This window comes from Mustela nigripes, chromosome 7 (assembly GCF_022355385.1).
Source record: "Mustela nigripes isolate SB6536 chromosome 7, MUSNIG.SB6536, whole genome shotgun sequence".
Lineage (NCBI taxonomy): Eukaryota > Metazoa > Chordata > Mammalia > Carnivora > Mustelidae > Mustela > Mustela nigripes.
This window is the reverse complement of record NC_081563.1, coordinates 115,167,115-115,187,395: the sequence shown is the minus strand read 5'-3', so window position 1 is coordinate 115,187,395 and position 20,281 is coordinate 115,167,115. Positions and strand designations below refer to the sequence as shown.

The 20,281-nt window shown below is 45.5% G+C and overlaps 1 protein-coding gene across 4 annotated transcripts in view; it reads left to right on the top strand.

Moving 5' to 3' along the window:
- Positions 1-20,281, top strand: part of COMMD7 (COMM domain containing 7) — a 42,058-nt gene that overhangs the window by 16,077 nt on the left and 5,700 nt on the right. For 2 of the 4 annotated variants that reach the window (XM_059406781.1, XM_059406780.1), the window contains exons 4-9: positions 2,491-2,547; positions 2,629-2,666; positions 3,124-3,214; positions 3,549-3,598; positions 4,179-4,227; positions 4,759-5,455. In XM_059406781.1, the coding sequence (XP_059262764.1) occupies positions 2,491-2,547; positions 2,629-2,666; positions 3,124-3,214; positions 3,549-3,598; positions 4,179-4,227; positions 4,759-4,835 (362 nt within the window). In that variant the 3' untranslated portion in view covers positions 4,836-5,455. The other 2 variants (XM_059406783.1, XM_059406782.1) reach the window with 2 other exon arrangements.

Below are 20,281 nucleotides of genomic sequence, written 5' to 3'. Positions count from 1 at the left end.
TTTTTTTTTTTTTTTTTTTTTATTTATCAGAGAGAGAGGGGGGGAGATAGCGAGCACAGGAAGACAGAATGGCAGGCAGAGGCAGAGGGAGAAGCAGGCTCCCCGCTGAGCTAGGAGCCCGATGTGGGACTCGATCCCAGGATACTGGGATCATGACCTGAGCCAAAGGCAGCTGCTTAACCAACTGAGCCACCCAGGCGTCCCTCTTTTTTTTTTTTTTAAAGATTTTATTTATTTATTTGACAGAGACAGATCACAAGTAGGCAGAGAGGCAAGCAGAGAGAGGGGAGAAGCAGGCTCGCCGCTGAGCAAAGAGCCGGATGTGGGGCTCGATCCCAGGACCCTGGGATCATGACCTGAGCTGAAGGCAGAGGCTTTAATCCACTGAGCCACCCAGGCGCCCCTATAATAGAAGTTCTTACATCACTGTAAGAATAAAGGAAGATACTCAATGTGAAATACTTTAGGGAGTGCAAGTGCACTGCTGCTAATACTATGATTGTCTTTCTAGATACAGATAACTCCTGGATTATAGATAACTCAGCTTTAGGACTACTGTTTAAGCCTGGTTTTATTTTATTACTTAGCAAGATCTTTAGCCCTTGTGGGTAACTGTTACTTAAGAAAAGGTGATAATGCCCCTTCTCCTCTCCCAAGGGAGTTCTTTCTCACTGGACAAAAACAGAGGAATCAGCAATGAGCAGTAGTCACAAATGGTATTTAATCAACTGTTGAGCAGAGTTCCCTAGCATTCCAACCTCACCCCACTCTGCTGCTTTTCTCTGTGGCACTTTTCAGCCATGCTCTATATGGCTTCCTTACTTGTTAAATTATTGTTGTAGTCTTTCTTACCAATAGAAGGTGAGCCTCACGAGGGCAGACATTGTCTGTGTGTCTATGGATGTTTCCCAGCAGTAGCATAGTTCTGCCACTGGCAGGTCCTCAGTAAATGCTCGTGCAGTGACTGTGACTTCTGTCTTTCCATGAGCCTTTCCATGAGGCCAGAGAAGTGGATTCATCTGGTCAGCCTTCAAGGTCAGCTATGTTCCTGACATTTTATCTTTACTACTGACGTTGCTAAAGCGCTCTGCAGGTATATTTGAGGGTGCTCTCAAGAGCACATCTGGTGGGGGACTTACTGGCAGTGTAGTTGGTGACTGTGGCCTTGCCACATTTTCTCTCCAAAAGCTTAATCTTTCTTATCTTTAGTTTCCTGGTAAGTTAAAGGTTTTATTAGTAATCCCCACTTCAGAGTACTTTGGGATCATCAAGTAAAATACTGGATTTGAGCTAGATACACACTAAGGAGCTATACATGTTGTAGTCATGAATTAATTGAATTGGCTAGGGAGTGGCTGTCTTGGATTGCCTTTATGGCCAAGGTTTCCTGGTGTCTTGCCTTTTTCATTTTGCTATGGCTTCCTTGCTCAGTCTGATTTTGGCGATAAAAGATTTCCTCCCTTTGTTTACATGGTTTATTTTGCAGGGGACAAACAGCCTTTAGGATTGTTTTTCAGGAGTGAGCTGGGGGTGGGGAGTTGGGCTCAGGGTATTACGCTAGGGCTTTCCCTGGATGGTGGTGGATGTCTCCTTATTCTTTAATTAGTCAGCTTCTGGAAGACTAAGAAGTGGAAAATTTTAAGGCGGTTGCCATTTGTGACTCTAGGCTGTAGCCCGAGGTTAATCATTGAGAAGCCCAGATTGCTGGCAACACTTTGTTTTCAGGAATTGGACCTCGCAAGCAGAACAAAGCAGCCCCCACAGGGGAGTGCTCTTAGGGCTTGTGAGGGGAAGCTTTGTCTGCCCCTCTGGAAGTGACTTGGGAATTGTAGAAGCCAGCTGTTACTCCATCTTCGTTTACCTTCTGAAAGCTGATTTTCTTTGGCAGCTCTGTCCAGTAGAACTAACTAACTAGGTGGAAATGGTTTCCAGTCCACATTGCCCAGTACTATGGCCACCAGACCTGTGTGGCCATTGAGGACATGAAACAGTGCATCTAAGGAGCAGAATTTTAAATTTTGTTTAATTTTAATTAATTAAAATTTAAGGGGGTGCTAGGAGAAAATAAAGTTTAAATGACCCACCCATCTTTAGTGGTTCTGGATGGCACAGCGCAGCACTAGGCTGTTGCTCTTATTTCCCACCCTGACATTGAGCTCCCGGGCTTGGCTCCAGGACTCTGTGGCCTTACTCCTTGCTCACATGGGTATCCCCAGCCCCAAGCCCATAAAGTCCTTCTTGCTTTCTAAGTTCTTTCATGCTTTCAGAGGGGTAAACATTTGCGTTGTACAAGAAACAAAGCATGCTGTCCCACTCTCCAGTTGCTTCCTCTGTGCCTTTTTTTCCCAGCTGGATTGAGATTTTCCTGGAGCTAGCCCCGTCATTTGTGTATCCCCTCTGTCCTCTCTGTCGTATCAGTCGTTCTATTAATACTTACTGCCAGTTGATTAACTGATACGTCCTTTTTAATTGATTTCTCCCATTTCCCAGGTGCGTTGAAGAAGAGTCTCACAGCGGATCAGGTCCGGGCTGATCTCATAACTCTTGGTAGGTCATTGCCAAAGTTGCTCAGGGTGACAGGCCTGGCAGCTCTTTATTTTGTTCAAGTTTCTTTCTGTTCTCTTATAGGTCTTAGTGAGGAGAAAGCCACTTACTTTTCTGAAAAGGTATCATATTCCTCTTAATCAGAGTTAATTAAGATTGTTTTGTTTTTATTTCATGAAAAGAAACAAGTGTGAAATGCCGACTAAGGAAAAGCCATCAATCAATTCTGTGTCATTTCCCCAGCTTAATGGGTTTCATGCAAATGACATACATACAGTGTTTAAATGGCGGCACTATTTAGTGCATCTCTGATGTTTTGCCTCTGATTTGACTGACTTTAGCTGTCCTGCAGTTTTTGTCCCAAACTGGGACTCCATCTTGGAATGAAAGAAAACATTTATGTGGTCTTCTGCCGGTCTTTACTGCCCGTCTTTCAGATCTGTGCATTTAGGCTGAGCCCTTGGTTCTGCATTCTTCCCCTTGTCTGTATAAATACTAAACGTTGCTGTTTTGGGGTACAGAGTGAAGAGGGGGCATTTTCCCCATTGTTATGACTTCAGCTTTTTGCTTTTGTTCTAGTGGAAGCAGAGTGCCCCCACCCTTGCTCGATGGGCCATAGGACAAACTCTGATGATTAACCAGCTTGTAGATATGGAGTGGAAATTTGGAGGTAACTAGTTAGAGCTAGTTCCGGGTCATTCGGGGGGTGTAGGGTGGGATTGCAGAGGCTTTCACATAGTTTCCATGGGGAGCACACGTCCTCAGTCCTCACAGACTGAGGGCTCACAGTTGGGGCTAGCAACTGCTTCTCTGTATTGCTGCTGGCGTTTGGCAGCTGTTTTTGTGTCCTTGGCTCTTGGTAAGTTGACTTCCTGAAGAGCACATTTTGCTGTCCTCATGTTCATCCCTGCATGGCTTCTGCTGGACAGCCTGTGAGATTGAGGTGTTGAGAGTAGGTACGTTGTCAACCCATCACTTAACGAATTTTCTCTTTTGTGTCACAGTGACATCTGGGAGCAGTGAACTGGAGAAAGTGGGAAGTATTTTTTTACAAGTAAGTCTTCTGATCTGTGAAAATGGGTAGATTTTTGACTTGGTTAAGAATTACAAAATTGTCATTGGATTTTTTTTTTTTTTTTAATTTATTTGACAGACAGAGATCACAAGTAGGCAGAGAGGCAGGCGGAGAGAGAGGAGGAAGCAGGCTCCCTGCCAAGCAGAGAGCCCGATGCGGGGCTTGATCCCAGAACCCTGGGATCATGACCTGAGCCGAAGGCAGAGGCTTAACCCACTGAGCCACCCAGGCGCCCCTGTCATTGGATTTTTTTAAAGACCCAGTTAAGCGGCTGTTCACTGAAGTGCCAAGTACTTCAGAGCCGTGTGGTCAGCCAGACACGTGGCCACTAACGTCCCAACTCTCAGATTAATAGGATCTTCATATTTTTCTTAAAAGCTTGATTGTTTTGTAGTCATGAGAATTGTTAGAAGTTTTGGTGATCCAGATTGCTTCTCTTTGATGCTCAAGTCAGAAGCTGGATGCTTTGATGTTTAAGTGAAAAGATTTCAAAAATTTCTTTGCCCTATTGTCATGATTTTAATTTAAATTTTTATTGCCTCTTTTTTTTTTTAATCAGTTAAAGTTGGTGGTTAAGAAAGGAAATCAAACTGAAAATTTGTACATAGGTGAGTCTGAATTCCTGTTTGAGCCTTTTCACTTTTTCCATGTTCTCTGCAATCAGTGGGCTTGTGAAGCACCACAAATCATTTCTTCTAGGAAAAAAGTCATCCCTGAGCTGTGGAGTAGCCATTCCACTGCCTCTCCTCTCATAAATAATAAGCCATCAGCAGGTTGGAGACCCCACAGTTGAAGAGCCTCTTTGAAAAAGGGAAAGTGCAGGGAGAAGGGACAGCAAAGATTGAAGAGCAAGCCGCTCTTGCTGCAAAAGTCGTGCTGAACATCCTGAATAATGCCCTTTCATCTCTTTGTGCTGTGAAGTTATGCCATTTTTAAATTCTCCACTTTTGTAGGGAGCCGAGAACCTTTCTGTGTTCAAGGCTCTCAGTTCTTTATTGTGGTCAATTACCCATCAAGTGCTGCTTAGATGTACTAAGTCAAAAAAGAAGAAAAAAAAAATCTCTGGGTGGAAATTCATTTTCTTGGATGATTCTGTGGAGTTGGAAACATTTACCTGAAGCTGAATTTTCTCTCCCCAGAATTAACCTTGCCTCAGTTCTACAGCTTCCTGCACGAGATGGAGCGAGTCAGAAGCAGCATGGAGTGTTTGAGCTGATTTCTGGCCCCTTCCCTCTTCTCTTCCATGGGTGGCTACTCTGAGAGGCACCTCACTCACAGGCCTGTGGGGTGCTGATAAGGGCCCTGCTTGCTTCTTGGGAGCCCATGTGCAAAGTTTTCTGGAAAATGACAGGATTAAGTACTAAAGAACCCTATAAGATTACTCTGAATTCTTTGTTAAGGGAACCTTGTCTTCCAGGACACTTTTTAGGTATTCATACAGGCTATTATTGCATCTCAAATTCAGGGGAGGAAATAAATGGTTACCTCCCCATTAGAGTTCCAGAGTAAACAGATGCACTCAAGATGCACACTGGTCATCCTTTCCTCAAAAAAGCAAGGGCTTATTTATGGCTGACACATGTGGGGAGCCCCCAGCGATCTCTCTATGCACTCTGCATTTGTGGGGTGGTGGTGCATTGCTAATCAGTTTTTAATGGGGCACCTGTGTATAAATACTTGCTTGGTCTGCTCTGAAAAGAACTGAGGCCAACCTCTGTCCTCATTTTGGGTTGTGCCCTGTTGTGTTGTAATGAGGCTATTTTAGCTTGTTTTGGTTCAAGCTGACCTCTGTTGGTTAGACAATGAATAAAAAAGCTTCTAAAGAAAAGGTCTGAATCCAGTTGTCTCTGTGAATGGATGAAAGAGTCATCTGCCTTGCAGAGCGCTAGTGCTCTAATCTTCAGCAGTTATCCTGGTTTTGGTGAAGGCTGTGAGTCTTCAGTGAAATTAGCTGTGGTCCAAAGGTAGAATTTGTAAGAGCAGTTCAGGGCAGATTCAGGTTAAAAACATCAAGAAAAGCATGAGTGTTGTGTTCCGATGACTTTAGGGTCCCACCTAGCGTATGATTTATCTTCCTCAGGAATTTTTTTAAAAATTCTGAATAGATAATACATCCCCATGGTTTAGAAGGTACATTGTGAAGTAATTCCTTCTCATCCCCATTCCCCAGTTACCTAATTCCTTTCCCTTAGTAACCACTGTTAAGTTTATTCTGTGTTCTTCCAGACATATTTCTTGCATTTGCAAATTCATAGGCATAGAATTTAACCTACTTCCCGTACAAGTGATAGCATAGTATACACACAGCGTCTTGTGTCTTGCTTTTTTCTGCTTTACCTGGAAATCATTCCACATCTGAACAGAGAAAGGGAAAACCAAAAACAACAGAGCAACCTCCTCCTTTGTAACAGATGCACCATGTTTCTCCAAATGGATGATTTTTTTTTTTTTTTAACTGGTTTCCTCCTGGTAGGTGTTTAGGTTGGTTCCATTCTTCTATAAATGATGCTGCATCTGAGTATTTTTGTATGTATGTCATTTTGCATGAGTGGAAGTATAAATATATGGATGTGGAATTGCCAGGTCAAAGAATATATGCATGTATAATATATAAGAAGGAATAAAGTAAAAAGATCCTTCTCTCATTTACTCAGTTTCCTCCAACAGATAACCTCTGCTGTTTCTTAAACGTCCTTCCTGGGGTGCCTGGGTGGCTCAGTCAGTGAGGTGTCCAACTCTCTTAAAGACTTGTTTGTATGTTTGTTTAATTTGACAGAAACAAGTCAGGGAACATAAGGTGAGGGAGTGGGAGAGGGAGAAGTGGGCTTCCCACTGAGCAGGGAGCAGGACGTGGGGCTCCATCCCAGGAGCCTAGGATTGTGACCTGAGTGGAAGGCAGGCGCATAATGACTGAGCCACCCAGGTGCCCCAAGCGTCCAACTCCTGTTTTCAGCTCAGGTCATGTTCTCAGGAGTCATGAAATCTAACAGGCTCTGCAGTCAACAGGGAATCTGCCTGAGGATTCTCTCCCTCTCCTTCTGCCCCTCCCCCTGCTTGCACACATGTGCTTTCTCTTTCTTTCTTTTTTTTTTTTTTTTTTAAGATTATTTATGTATTTATTTGACAGAAAGAGAGAGAGAGATCACAAATAGGCAGGGAGGCAGGCAGAGAGGTGGGGGAAAGCAGGCTCCCTGCTGAACAGAGAGCCTGATGCAGGCAAGGCTCCATCCCAAGACCCTGGGGTCATGACCTGAGCAGAAGGCAGAGGCTTAACCCACTGAGCCACCCAGGCGCCCCTGTGCTTTCTCTTTCAAATTAATAAAATCTTTTTTTCTGTAAATATTTTATTTAAGTATTTGACAGAGAGACAGTGAGAAGGAACACGGGGGGGGGGGGGCTAGGAGAGGGAAAGCAGGCTTCCTGCTGAGCAGAGAGCCTAATGCAGGGCTCCATCCCAGGACACTGGGACCATGACGTGAGCCCAAGGTGCCCCAGTAAGTAAAATTTTTTAAAAGGATTTTATTTATTTTTTTGCCAGAGAGAGAGATCACAAGTAGGCAGAGAGGGGGAAGCGCCCCCCCTCATTAATCTTTAAAAAAAAAAACACCCTAGGATGGGGTACCTGGCTGGCTTAGTCAGAAGAGCATGCAATTTTTGATCTCTAGGTCATGAGTTCAAGCCCCACATTGGGTGTAGAGATTACCCAAAAAAATAATAATAAATTAATAAAATCTGTAGGAATGGCTGTCAGGCTAGAGACCTAGGAAGGAGTTGGGTCCAAAGACAGTCCACTAGAAGAATTTGTTCTTGCTGGGGAGGTAGGGGAGTCAGTCTTTGTTAAGACCTTGAACTAATTGGATGAGGCACACCCACATTATGGAAGGGAATCTACTTTATTCTGATACAAAGGTCCACCAGTTTAGGGGCAACTAGGTGGTTCAGTCTGTTAAGCGTCTGCCTTGGGCTCAGGTCATGAACTCCAGGTCCTGGGATTGAGCCTCACATCAGGCTCCCTGCCCCATGGGGAGTCTGCTGCCCTCCCTCTCACTTTGTGCGTATGCCCACTCTCGCTCTCACTCAAGCCAAGATTAAATAAATAAAATCTTTAAAAAAAAAAAAACCAACAGCAACAACATTGGCCATCGATCAGGTAATGTTAAGGACACATATACTTTAAAAAATAAAGATCTGCCAGTTTACAATTTTTTTTTTTTTAAAGATTTTATTTATTTGTCAGAAAGTAAGTGGGAAGTAGGGGGGCAGAGGAAGAGGGAAAAGCAGGCTTTCCTCTGAGCAAGGAGCCCACTGCTGATGCCAGACTCTATCCCAGAACCCCAAGTCCCCAGGACCACAACCTGAGCCAAAGGCAGCCACTCAGCTGACTGAACCACTCAGGTGTCCCCACCAATTTAAATATTAATCTTATCCCCCCAAAATACCACTTTCACAGAAACATGCAGAATAATGTTGGACCAAATATTTGGACATAGCAGGCCAGTCAAGTTAATGCACAAAATTAAGTATCACAGTGCCCGACTGATTTACATAGAGATTATTCCAATTTATGAAGGATTACCAGATTAATTTTACAAACACCAAAAAAGAGCAAATTGATGCTTTTGGACAGTGTCCAAATGTGTGAGCTTTCTGAGGGCCTCATGTGCCTACAATGGAAATCTAAGGTGAATTCACAGAATGTGAATTTTAGACACCTAAAATACAATCTAATTAAATCCACTCATACTTACATATAGGGAAATGAAGTCCTCAGTCCCTAGAGACTGAAACTGGTCCCTGACCAGAGGTCAGTGCTACCCTGTGAGTCATGGGTATCCTGCTTTAGTTCATTCAGAGGGATCCTGAGAGACCAGAAATGGATTCAGCCTGGCAAGCCATCCAGCCCTGGTCTTCGGATAATCCATAAGAATTGTACCCACCGGGCCACTGGACAGATTCTGATCAAAGAGCTCTGTGCCCTGCCCAATTCAGGCGTTCCTGCCCCACCTGTATCACAACAGTGGCTTCCTGATGGTCCCAACCCAGTTTGCAACCTCCTAGCTTCCACAATCTGAACTGTTCCTGTGTGAGCATTCTTACAGGCAAGTCTCATGTCAGCAGACAGATCCCGATACTCATGACTGCCTGGTTTCTAGGGTAAAGCCCAAACCTCTTAACACACCAAACCCCCAGTCTGGCCCTGCCTATACCTTCTACCCCTCTCTCTCCCTTGAGTCTTGGCATGTATCCTCTCCAGGAGTGTCTGGTCCTACCATACTGCTGACAGCTGCCAAGCCATGAAGCCATCTGCCTCTTCTTGGGCCTACAGTGCTTGTCCATGCTTTGAGATGTAGCATGCAGGGCACTTCTGAGGGCCTCCCTTGACATGTCCAGGCCCTAATAAGATCTCTGGTCTCCAGTAATGTACCCACTACAGAAGCCAGGGGTGTAGGCTCTGGAATCAGAATGCTTGGTTCCAGTCCTGGCTCCTCTGCTTTCCAACTGTGTGACCTCAGGCAAGCCCCCGACTTCTCATCTTTGAGATAGCTCCTTTTTGAAATGGGTGTAGTTCTTCCCTCACCAGGCTATTGAACTGGTCATGATGCCTGCTAGCTATTTGTTATCAAATAATTGTCATCATTTGTTTCCAGGATTCTCTTCCACACCAGCCCATGAGTTTCTTGATAAGACTTGTTTTTCAGGGGCGCCTGGGTGGCTCAGTGGGTTAAAGCCTCTGCCTTCGGTTCAGGTCATGATCCCAAGGTCCTGGGATGGAGCCCCGCATCGGTCTCTCTGCTTAGCGGGGAGCCTGCTTCCCTTCCTCTCTCTCTCTGCCTGCCTCTCTGCCTACTTGTGTCTACTACTACTGTCTGTCCAATGGATAAATAAAATCTTTAAAAAAAAAAAAAGACTTGTTTTTCAGCTCGGTAACCCTAACATGAGTCAGCTCCACACCCCCACCTGGTCACAGGTCTGTTGTCAGTTGAAATGAAATGAGGCTGTGTGTAGATCCTCCCTGGCAGGACTGTTAGTGAACCTACCTAGCTTTTGGGGAAGTTAGTTTGATCATTGCTTAGTCAACAGAGATCATAGATACAAGGCAGCCGGTGAGGCTGGGCACCCATCTTCCAAGGGCCATCTCCCACCAGCCCCTGAGCTTCTTGCCGCGTGATTCCAAGAATGCTCTTGGAACGCCTCCTGTGGGCCAGAGCTCCTCTGGTTCCTTTGGGAGTGGGAAACTAAGCTGTGTGCACAGGTAACTGACAATTTTGTATTTTCAGCACCTCTTTCTATGCAGGAGGAGAGTATAGCCTCACTCCCGTTTGCTCTAGTTCAGATTTCATTATGAACTCTAGGAACTCCTCTAGTCACTTTGTTGTATTGGGGTCTTGTCACAAATATTACCTATTGAATCAGGAGCATTGATCAGGGCCTGTAGACTGTTAGGGATTTTGCTGCAATGCTGGGGGATTTGAGCAGGGCCTTTTTTACTATATTTTATCTTTGCATTGATTCACTCTTGTTACTATCCTGCTTAGAAATCTGCTCTCTGGGGGCGCCTGGGTGGCTCAGTGGGTTAAGGCCTCTGCCTTTGGCTCAGGTCATGATCCCAGGGTCCTGGAATCGAGCCCCGCATCGGGCTCTCTGCTCAATGCAGAGCCTGCTTCTCTCTCTCTCTGCCTGCTTCTCTGCCTACTTGTGTTCTATGTCTGTCAAATAAATGAATAAAATCTTAAAAAAAAAAAAATCTGCTCTCTGTTAACCTAGTTTTTGGCTGCAGGTTATTCTTATTTTGTATTTTATTTGCTATTGGAGCATAGTATTCGTTGAGATAGCAATGGTCAAGCCAAGAGAAGATCAACCAGAAAGACCTGTATTCTTCCCTGGAGGAAAAAGAACTGTCCTGTTTGGGGTGGGGAAACATTCACTGTTTGGTTCTGACACAGAGTTTCTTTTTACCCTGGTGATATAAAAAAGAAAAAAACAAACAAAAGAAACAAGCTGGTGATGACAAGGAAAATCCCCGAACAGTCCCAAGTGGTCAGCTGCTCCACAGTGGGACCAGCTGCCTCACACATGAGCATTTGCTAGAATATAGAAATGGCCTTTCCAAAAGCCAGATAACCCAACAACAAATATCTTCCTGAAAATATTTGAAGATACTTGGTCTTTTCTGGATTGCTTTTTTTGGCATAATATTTCACAAAGGTATTTCAGAATTTCTGTGAAAATTATTATAGGTAAAGTCTGATGGAGGATACCTTGTATTTGGATGGCACTGTAGTTGTGTGTTTGTGTGTGTGTGTGTGTGTGTTGAGGGGAGTCAAATTTATTTTTTTTAACTTTTTTTTTTTAAGATTTTATTTATTTGACAGAGATCACAAGTAGGCAAAGAAGCAGGCAGAGAGATAGAGGAGGAAGCAGGCTCCCCACTGAGCAGAGAGCCCCATGCGGGGCTCCACCCCAGGACCCTGAGATTATGACCTGAGCCTAAGGCAGAGGCTTTAACCCACTGAGCCACCCAGGTGCCCCGAGGGGAGTCAAAATTTAAGACATAACTTACATGCAATGAAACTCACTCTTTTGGGGGGCCCCTGGGGGAGGCACCTGGATGGCACAGTCCCCCCCCCCACTTGTGCTCTCACTCTCACACTCTATCAAATAGATAAAATCTTTAAAAATTCATTTTTATAAGTGTGCAGCTGAGTTTTGATAAATGTATGTAGTAATGTAACCATTACCACAGTCAGGTGTTAATATAGAATATTAACATCACCTCCAAAAGATCCCCCATGTTCTTCATAGGCAGTCCTTTTCTCTTACCCCTAATTCAGGTGACCACTGACCTGATACCTGTCTTCATAGTTTCGCCTTTTCCAGAATGTAAATAGAATCATTCAGTGTGAACCTTTTGTGCCCAGCTTTTTCCACTTAGCATAATGTTTTTTGAGATTCATTTATATTATTGACACATCAGGAGTTTTTTCCTTTTTATACCTAGCTTATATTTCATAGTATGGGGCCTTGATCCCAGAACCGTGAGATCATGACCTGAGCCAAAGGCAGAGGCTTTAACGCACTGAGTCTCTTTTATTTTTGTCCATTTACTGCTGACCAGTGGAGTGGGTTGTTTCTTTCATTGATGATTTTAGAATCAGGAGCACTAGTATAGTTCCCAGCATTCATTCCTTTACATCCATCATCTCCTCTGAAGCTCAGGACACTCTCAGAGTTAGGAGTTGTTTCACCAGTCTGCGAAAAAGGGTTACACTTGGGTGCCTGGGCGGCTCAGTGGGTTGGGCCGCTGCCTTCAGCTCAGGTCATGATCTCAGCGTCCTGGGATCGAGTCCCGCATCGGGCTCTCTGCTCGGCGGGGAGCCTGCTTCCTCTTCTCTCTCTCTGCCTGCCTCTCTGCCTACTTGTGATCTCTCTCTGTCAAATAAATAAATAAAATCTTTAAAAAGAAAAAAAAAGGGTTACACTTGCATGGGGTCACAGGGTGATATTTGGAGCCTTGGTCATCTAACTCCCAACTAGAAACGGCTTTTGTTTGTTTAAGAGATAAACACATTCCATAAAATTCCATAAAATTGAAAAGGTTTTAACAGAACTTAAATAAACTAGGAAGTATTTATTACACAAGCTACCCCCCCCCCCACTGAAACATCTCCAATAATATTTTCTTTTTTTAAAAAGATTTTATTTATGTGAGAGAGAGTGAGCAAAAGAGGGAAAGAGCGAGAGCACTAGAGCATAAGCTGGGGGAAAGGGAGAGGGAGAAGCAGATGCCCTGCTGAGCAGGGAGCCCGGTATGGGGCTCCATCCTAGGACCTGAGATCATGACCTGAGCTGAAGTCAGATGCTTAACCAACTAAGCCACCCAGGCACCCCAATAATATTTTATTTCTTCTTCTGTGTTAAAGTAGGAAGAATCTTTAGACACTTTTTTTTTTTTTAAGATTTTATTTATTTGACAGAGACAGTGAGAGAGAGAACACAAGCAGAGGAGTAGGAGAGGGAGAAGCAGGCCTTCCGCCAAGCAGGGAGCCCAATGTGGGACTCGATCCCAGGACCTTGGGATCATGGCCTGAGCCAAAGGCAGATGCTTATCCAGATGCCTCTGGATCACTGAGCCACCCAGGCACCCCTTTAGACACTTTTTTTTTCCCCCAAATTGGTCTTTTCTTGAACAATGGGTGATCCTATGATGACTAAAAGGTAATAGTCCAAAAATAAACCAAAATTTATACTAGCAACCAATTGAGAATAGTCTAGCATTAGGCAATAGGAGATCAGTTATATACGTTATGGTATGGGTATAGAATGGGATAACATGCAGCCACTGAAACTGACACTGAAGAAGATAGTATTATGAAAGGGATCATGGTCATGATGTAGAGGCAAACAAATCAGGTTACAAGACAAATCAACGTGAACCTACTCTTGGAAAAAATGTTTGCATAGAATTACAGGTTTTTAATTTTTTCTTTCACTTATTTGTAGTTTCTAAATTTTTCAATATGCACATAAATTAGTGTGCTCTATTTTTAAAGATAATATGTGAAAGGTGCACAGTCAAAAGTTCAAACAGAACTGAAAATGGTGAAAATTAAAAACCAGCCTCTTCCCTGCCCCCAAGATTGCAAAGAACATCTATTATTTTTGTAAAAAATGTTTGAACCAAAACAGTTAACTTCCTCCACACCAACTACCTGAATTAATTCTGGATGCCTGTCGCTAACAAGGCCCTGATGATTCCTCAGGGCTGGCCTGACCCATAATCTGGGAGTCTTCCTTTCTTCCAGTTGGTAGTCCCACTTCTTTCCCATGGCCTCTCTGGAACCAGCTCCTTACCATTCCTTTTCATTGTCAGTCCCCTAGATCCAACCCTGTACATTTTTTTTCTTTTTAAAAAATTTTATTTATTTATTTTAGAGCACAGGTTGGGGACGGGGAGGGACAAGCAGACTGGGCTGAGTGTGAAGCCCAGTGTAGAGCTCTATCTCATGACCCTGAGATTGTGACCTGAGCAAAAACCAAGAGTGAACATGTAACTGACTGAGCCACCCAGGTGCCCCTGACCCTGAACATCTTGACAGTACATTTGATTCAGAAAAGCTTTAGTGTAACACTACTATTATAAAATCAAGAAGGAAAAGCAGGAAGGAAAAAAAAAAAAAAAAAGGCAGGGAGGGAGGGTAAGACAGACAGACAGAGAAGCTTTAGTCCTTTGCCTCCCAGAGCTTGCACGGCCTTTATTGCTTCCTGCTGATGGGATAGAATGAGTCTGAGCTATGGAGTCAGACTTGGGTTCAAATCTACCTTATTTTTTTTTTTTAAATATTTTATTTCTTTGACAGCCAGAGAAGGAACATAAGTAGGGGGAGAGGGATAAGCAGGCTCCCCGCTGAACAGGGAGCCAGATACAGGGCTCCATCCCAGGACTCTTGGGATCGTGACCTGAGCCAAAGGCAGATTCTTAACGACTGAGCCACCCAGGCACCCCCCCCCTTTTTAACATTTTATTTCTTTATTTGAGAGAGAGGGAGAGAGATCACAGAGGGAGGGATAGAGGGAGAAGCAGCCTCACTGCTGAGCAGGGAGCCTGATGTGGGGCTCTATCCCAGGAGGGAGCCACCCAGGCGTCAGATCTGCCTTTTATCATCTGTGTTCATAGATACACTTGTTCTGTGAGAATATGTTGGCCACCTGCTGTGCATCTGCTCAGGTGTTAAGCTATGTGTGACCTTGAGGTTTGCTTCACCTATGTGCACCTTTGGGTTCATCTGTAAAATTGAGAGTGTCTACCTTACAGGGTAATTGTTAAGGACTAAATGAGGTAGTCTCTGTAGGGCCCTAAGCCCAGTGCCTGCTTCAGAGAGGTTGGTGCATTGTCAGCACTCTCACCCATCTTTGGGTTGTTAGTATTCAGAGAAAAAAGGAAGTAAAATTATCTGCACTGGGTACCTACACCCCTCCCCTAAAATTTCCATGCCAGGACTGAAGGACTGGCTAGACCAATGGTTCTCAAAGTGTGGTTCCTAGACCAATAGCATTAGCATTACCTGGGAACTTGCTAGATGTACAGTCTTAGACCCCACTCTAGGGGCACCTGGGTGGCTCAGTTGGTTAAGCGTCTGCCTTTGGCTCAGGTCATGATCCCAGGGTCCTGGGATCGAGTCCTACATCAGTAGGGCTCCCTGCTCCACGGGAGTCTGCTTCTCCCTCTGCTCCTTCCCCTACTCATTTTCCCTCTCAAATAACTAAGTAGAATCTTAAAAAAAGAAAAAAAGACCCTGCTCTAGTCCTACTGAGTCAGGAACTCTGGGGTGGGACCCAGTGATCTGTGTTTTAACCAGCCTTTGGAGTGTGATTGTGATAAATGCTCCAATTTGAGAACCACAGGATTACATACACCATCCCCTGCCTTTCAGAGACCCTGAATACATCTCTAATAAACACAGAAGATGACCAGCCTAGTAGGGACCCTGCAAACAGTCTACCTCTGATAGAGATGCCTCTGGATCATGGGTTGTAGAGCCTTGAAATTTAGGGACATCCCTTAAAACAGCTTGCTTGGCTTTCTTCAGGAATATCTTATGGTTCAGTCACCCTTTAGTGAAGAGTTTCATCTATTGGGTTAGGGGCTGCTTCGATTTTTTTTCATCCTGCTGTATGAAACAGGGCGGATTTGAGACTTGTGGTGTGCTTTGTCTGGATGTCAGAGGGAGGGAGAGGCAGACTCTTCCCTTTATACCTTTCTGTGTGTAGTTCAATCAATGGTTCTTTTAGCTGCTTGCTGTGTATAGGGCAGCCCCAGTTTCAAAATTCTGCCCCCTTGTCTCTTTGGGAGCCCTTAAAGCTTGTGAGATCTTTCCATGCGTTTTTGGTTTAGAAGTGATGGCCCCTGTGACTGTGTACAAGGCATGGTGCAGGGATGGTGGGGCACAGTGAATGAGGAGACCTGGCTTCTCATCTTCCAGGACCTTGAAATCAAGTTCAAGAAACCCAGGCAACACACAGGAAACCGTAAATCCACGTGGACAGGCTATGCATGGTGGACAAGGGGGATCACTGGCCCCAGAGCAGAGGCGGTGGATGGTTGGGGAGGCCTCACTGCAGGCTGGACCAGAGTCAGGAGCCCAAGGAGGAGGAGTCCCAGGGCCACACTTACCCTTCTCCTGGCCTGTGTGTTGAGGGAGATCAAGAAGCTGCCTCTGGCTTCTTCAGAGAGAGAGACCGTTTACCTACTGTTGACTAAATAAAGGCTTACAGAGGCTTATGGGATAAGGCGGCTTTCACATCAAAGGGCTCTTACAAAACAGCTTGGTGATGAGTTAAGTACAAATGAATCAGAAACAGATGGACTCAATTTCCTCGAAAATACCCCTGGGCTTCAACAAGAAGAGGAAAAGTGCTCAGCCAAAGGCATTGTGGGTTTTTGCTGATCCTAAAATACGCTCGACGATTTTGCTGGAAACAGAGCCAAGATGTTGGGACGCTGACGGGCTCCAAGTCATTGGAAAGTCTGGGCTGGGATCCTGCCAGCCCATCAGGTGATTCCCAGCAGCCCCCACCAGCTCTCACCACTCTTCCAGTGGGTCCTGCTCTGGGTTTGGGAGGGCTGGACACAGCTCCAGTGGGACCTTCCTCCTTCCTGCCTTAGTTCCAACTATAAAATGTAGGAGTTCATTTAGATCTCTAAAGGCCTTTTCTACACGGGTGTTCCATGAGTAATAATAATAATTGCCTACATTTACTGGGTGGTTCTTTTTGCCAAGCACTGCCTTAAGTGCCTTATATATGTAGGCTTCTTTTACAGCTTTTAAGCAACCCTGACTTAGAGCTATAATGATCTCCATTGGTTCAGAGAGGTTAAATAGCTTGTCCAATGGTCCACAGCTGGTACAGAGTCCAGATTCTAACCAAGTGGTAAAGTAATTGGTAATTCCTAGCCTGTCAATTTACAGATTTCCATTCTTTTTTTATTTTTTTTAAAGATTTTATTTATTTATTTGACAGAGAGAGATCACAAGCAGGCAGAGAGGCAGGCAGAGAGAGAGGAGGAAGCAGGCTCCCTGCTGAGCACAGAGCCCGATGCGGGACTCGATCCCAGGACCCTGAGATCATGACCTGAGCCGAAGGCAGTGGCTTAACCCACTGAGCCACCCAGGCACCACAGATTTCCATTCTTATGGCAACCTTCTAGTTTTGGGTTGGTACAGAGTAGACTCTTCTCTGACTGCCTGGCTGAGGCTCTCTGTTCTCTAAGAACCTGGCCAAAGTAGCCTGAAACCCCATCTTGCTCCTGCTTACCCTCTGCTCTCCCAGGGCCCTGTGTGCCTGGGTGGGTTGCTGGGAATGCCCAGCTTTGCTTTTATGGACAGTGACCCCAGGGCTGTGTCACAGATGCTTGCCTGAGGAAGCATGTGGGGCACGCCCTAGAAGCCCTGACAGGGCAGGTCTGACTCAGACTGGGGAGAGGCACCATCAGGAGCCAGGCAGGCCAGCAAGGTGAGGTGATGGTACTGCTGAGGGCAACAGCGTAGGGAGGTGAGAAGGGGTCTGACCCTTGTGGACAACTAGCCACAGTTTAAGATGCCAGAAACCCAGGGTTAATGTTGGGCTGGGAAGAGATCCTACAAGGCCTGCCTTAGAACTTGGTCCTGAAGGGAGTCACAGCCAGGTGTTAGGCAGGAGAGTGACAGGAGCGTCTGTGCCCTGCCCTCTGGTCTGGCCCTTATCCCAGCTGTCTCCTAGCTCATGTGGGCGTGAAGGCCTCAGGGCAGAGGATGTGTCCAGCACAACCCGTAGGAAATGTTTGGTGTTACCAAAAGTGCTGGGCATAGCAGTTGGGTGACGTTGACCCTGGACATCCATCTCCCATGAGATGATCCATGTCCTCTGACTTGGGCCAACTGGAATAATCTGGAAAACAAGCATCTAGGCAGTGGTTCTTAACCCTGGCTGCACCACAGAATCCTCCAAGGAATGTTTGAGAACACGCATGGCAGGTTCCCAGCACTGAAGTCAGATCTCTGGCAGCAGACAGGCTGGCAGCAGTGTTTTCAGAAGCCCCTCATGGTTCCAGGGCACCGCCAGGGTTTGGAACACTGAGAGCCTCCCTTGTGCATCAGAATCCCCTTGGGCATTTGCCTCGCCCCAGCCCCGACTTGTGAAATTGGCATGGGGTGGGATGGAGAGGGATTGGGGCATCTGCATGTTTTTTTTTTAAGATTTTATTTATTTATTTATTTGACAGAGAGAGAGAGAGACATGGCAAGAGGGAACACAAGCAGGGAGAGAGAGGGAGAAGCAGGCTTCGTGCTAAGCAGGGAGCCTGATGTAGGGCTTGATCCTAGGACCCTGGGATCAAGACCCGAGCCAAAAGCTTAATGACTTAATGATTGAGCTTAATGACTGAGCCACCCAGGTGCCCCTGCGTTTTTTTAAAGAAGATTTTTTTTTTTTTTTTTTTTTTTTTTGAGAGAGAGAGAGAGAGAGATCACAAGCAAAGGGGAGGGTCAGAGGGAAAAGCAGACTCCCTGCTGAGCATGGAGCTGGATGCAGAACTCCATCTGAGGATCCCAGGATCATGACCTGAGAGGAAGGCAGATGCTTAACCACCTGAGCCACCCAGGCTGCCCCCACCCCCGGGCATACGCATTTTTCTTGTTTTTTTTTTTTTTTTTTTAAGATTTTATTTACTTATTTTTTATTTGACAGAGAGGGATCACAAGTAGGCAGAAAGGCAGACAGGGGGAAGCAGGCTTTCCGCTGAGCAGAGCCTGATGTGGGGTTCCATCCCAGGACCCTGAGATCATGACCCTCTGAGCCAAAGTCAGAGGCTTAACCCACTTAGCCACCCAGGCGCCCCGCGTTTTTTTTTTTTTTTTTTAAGATTTAATTTATTTGACAGAGACATAGCCAGAGAGGGAACACAAGCAGGGGGAGTGGGAGAGAGAGAAGCAGGCTCCCAGCTGAGAAGGGAGCCGGATGAGGGGCTTGATCCCAGAACCCTGGGATCATGATCGGAGCCGAAGGCAGACAACTAAGGCAGACGCCTAATGACTGAGCCACCTAGGTGCCCTGGCATTTGCATTTTTAACAAGCTCCCTGGGTGATTCGGGTGATTCTCCTGTCCATATAATGTTCAGAACCCTTGATCCTATCATTTGACTATTTGCTTTGGCTTCTAACGTAGGTCTGAGTCCTGGTGGATTAGAGGTTGATCAGAAGGTTGATGCAGACACAGCTCAAAAACCTTCTCATAAAGCTGTGGGTGTTTGATGACTCTCTGCCACTCTTGGGGCCACAGAGACTAGAATAATGGCAGTTCGCAGAGTGTCTTACAGAACACTCCAACATACCATCGTTCACAGACAGACCCTGCTGTCCAGTGCTTGCCTGAGTGGGTGGGGCAGAGCAGCCCTGGACCTGGGCTCCAAACTCCTGGCTCCTCCCCCACCCTCCAGTGCTCTTTTGAGCTTCTCTCCTGAATGTTAAATAATAACAATGGGGGTGAGGGGTGCCTGGCTGGCTCAGTTGGAAGAGTTTGTGGCTCTTTTTTTTTTCTTTTTAAAGATTTTATTTATTATGTGTGTGTGTGTGTGTGTGTGTGTGTGTATTTATTTATTTGACAGAGAGAGACAGCAAGAGAAGCAACACAAGCAGAGGGAGTAGGAGAGGGAGAAGCAGGCTCCCCTGAGAGCAGGGAGCCTGATGCAGGGCTCAATCCCAGGACCTGAGCCAAGGGAGACAACAACTGAGCCCCCCCAAGCACCCCAGAGTGTATGACTCTTGATCTTTGGTTTGTGAGTTGGAGCCCCATGTTGGGTATAGAGAGTACTTAAATAAACTTAAAAAAAAAAAGTTTAAAAAAAAATAACAGTGGGGGCGCCTGGGTGGCTCAGTGGGTTAAAGCCTCTGCCTTCGGCTCAGGTCATGATCCCAGGGTCATGGGATCGAGCCCCGCATCGGGCTCTCTGCTCAGCGGGGAGCCTGCTTCCTCATCTCTCTCTGCCTGCTTCTCTGCCTACTTGTGATCTCTGTCTGTCAAATAAATAAATAAAATCTTTAAAAAAAAAAAAAAAAAAAAAAAAAAAAAAAAAATAACAGTGAATGAAATGGACATATTCATTTGACTGGTCAACTTGGTGACATGGTCAGATGGATAGAGGGACTTGAGTGTCAGCCTGAGGGATTCGGACCATATACAGTAAGTTATTTAGTTGTTCATACAATATTTTCCAAGGGTCTGCTTTGCATCAGGCATAGGGACACCGTGGTGAGCAAAACCAACCCTATAGGCTGACTCTGCATGTGGAGACAGACAGTAAATAGGTAAAGAAAATGTTATCATAAAATGGGTTAAGAACTATGTTCATGCAAGGATAGAGAATAATCTGTGTGTGTATGTTGGGGGGGAGGCTTCTTATGGTGGTCAGGGAAGGTCCCTTTGAGGAGGTGACAAGGAACCTAGTCCTGGAGGATGTTAGGAAGCCTGGTAAGTAACTTATGGTAGACAGAAGGGGGTGGCCTGTGCAAAGGTCCTGAGGCATGGTTGGTGTGTTTGAAAAATGAGGAGGCCAGGGTGGCTGGAGAAGGAGAGCAAGAGGGAGTGTGATGAGGGCAGAAGTTAGCAGGGCCCAGGCACACGGGGCT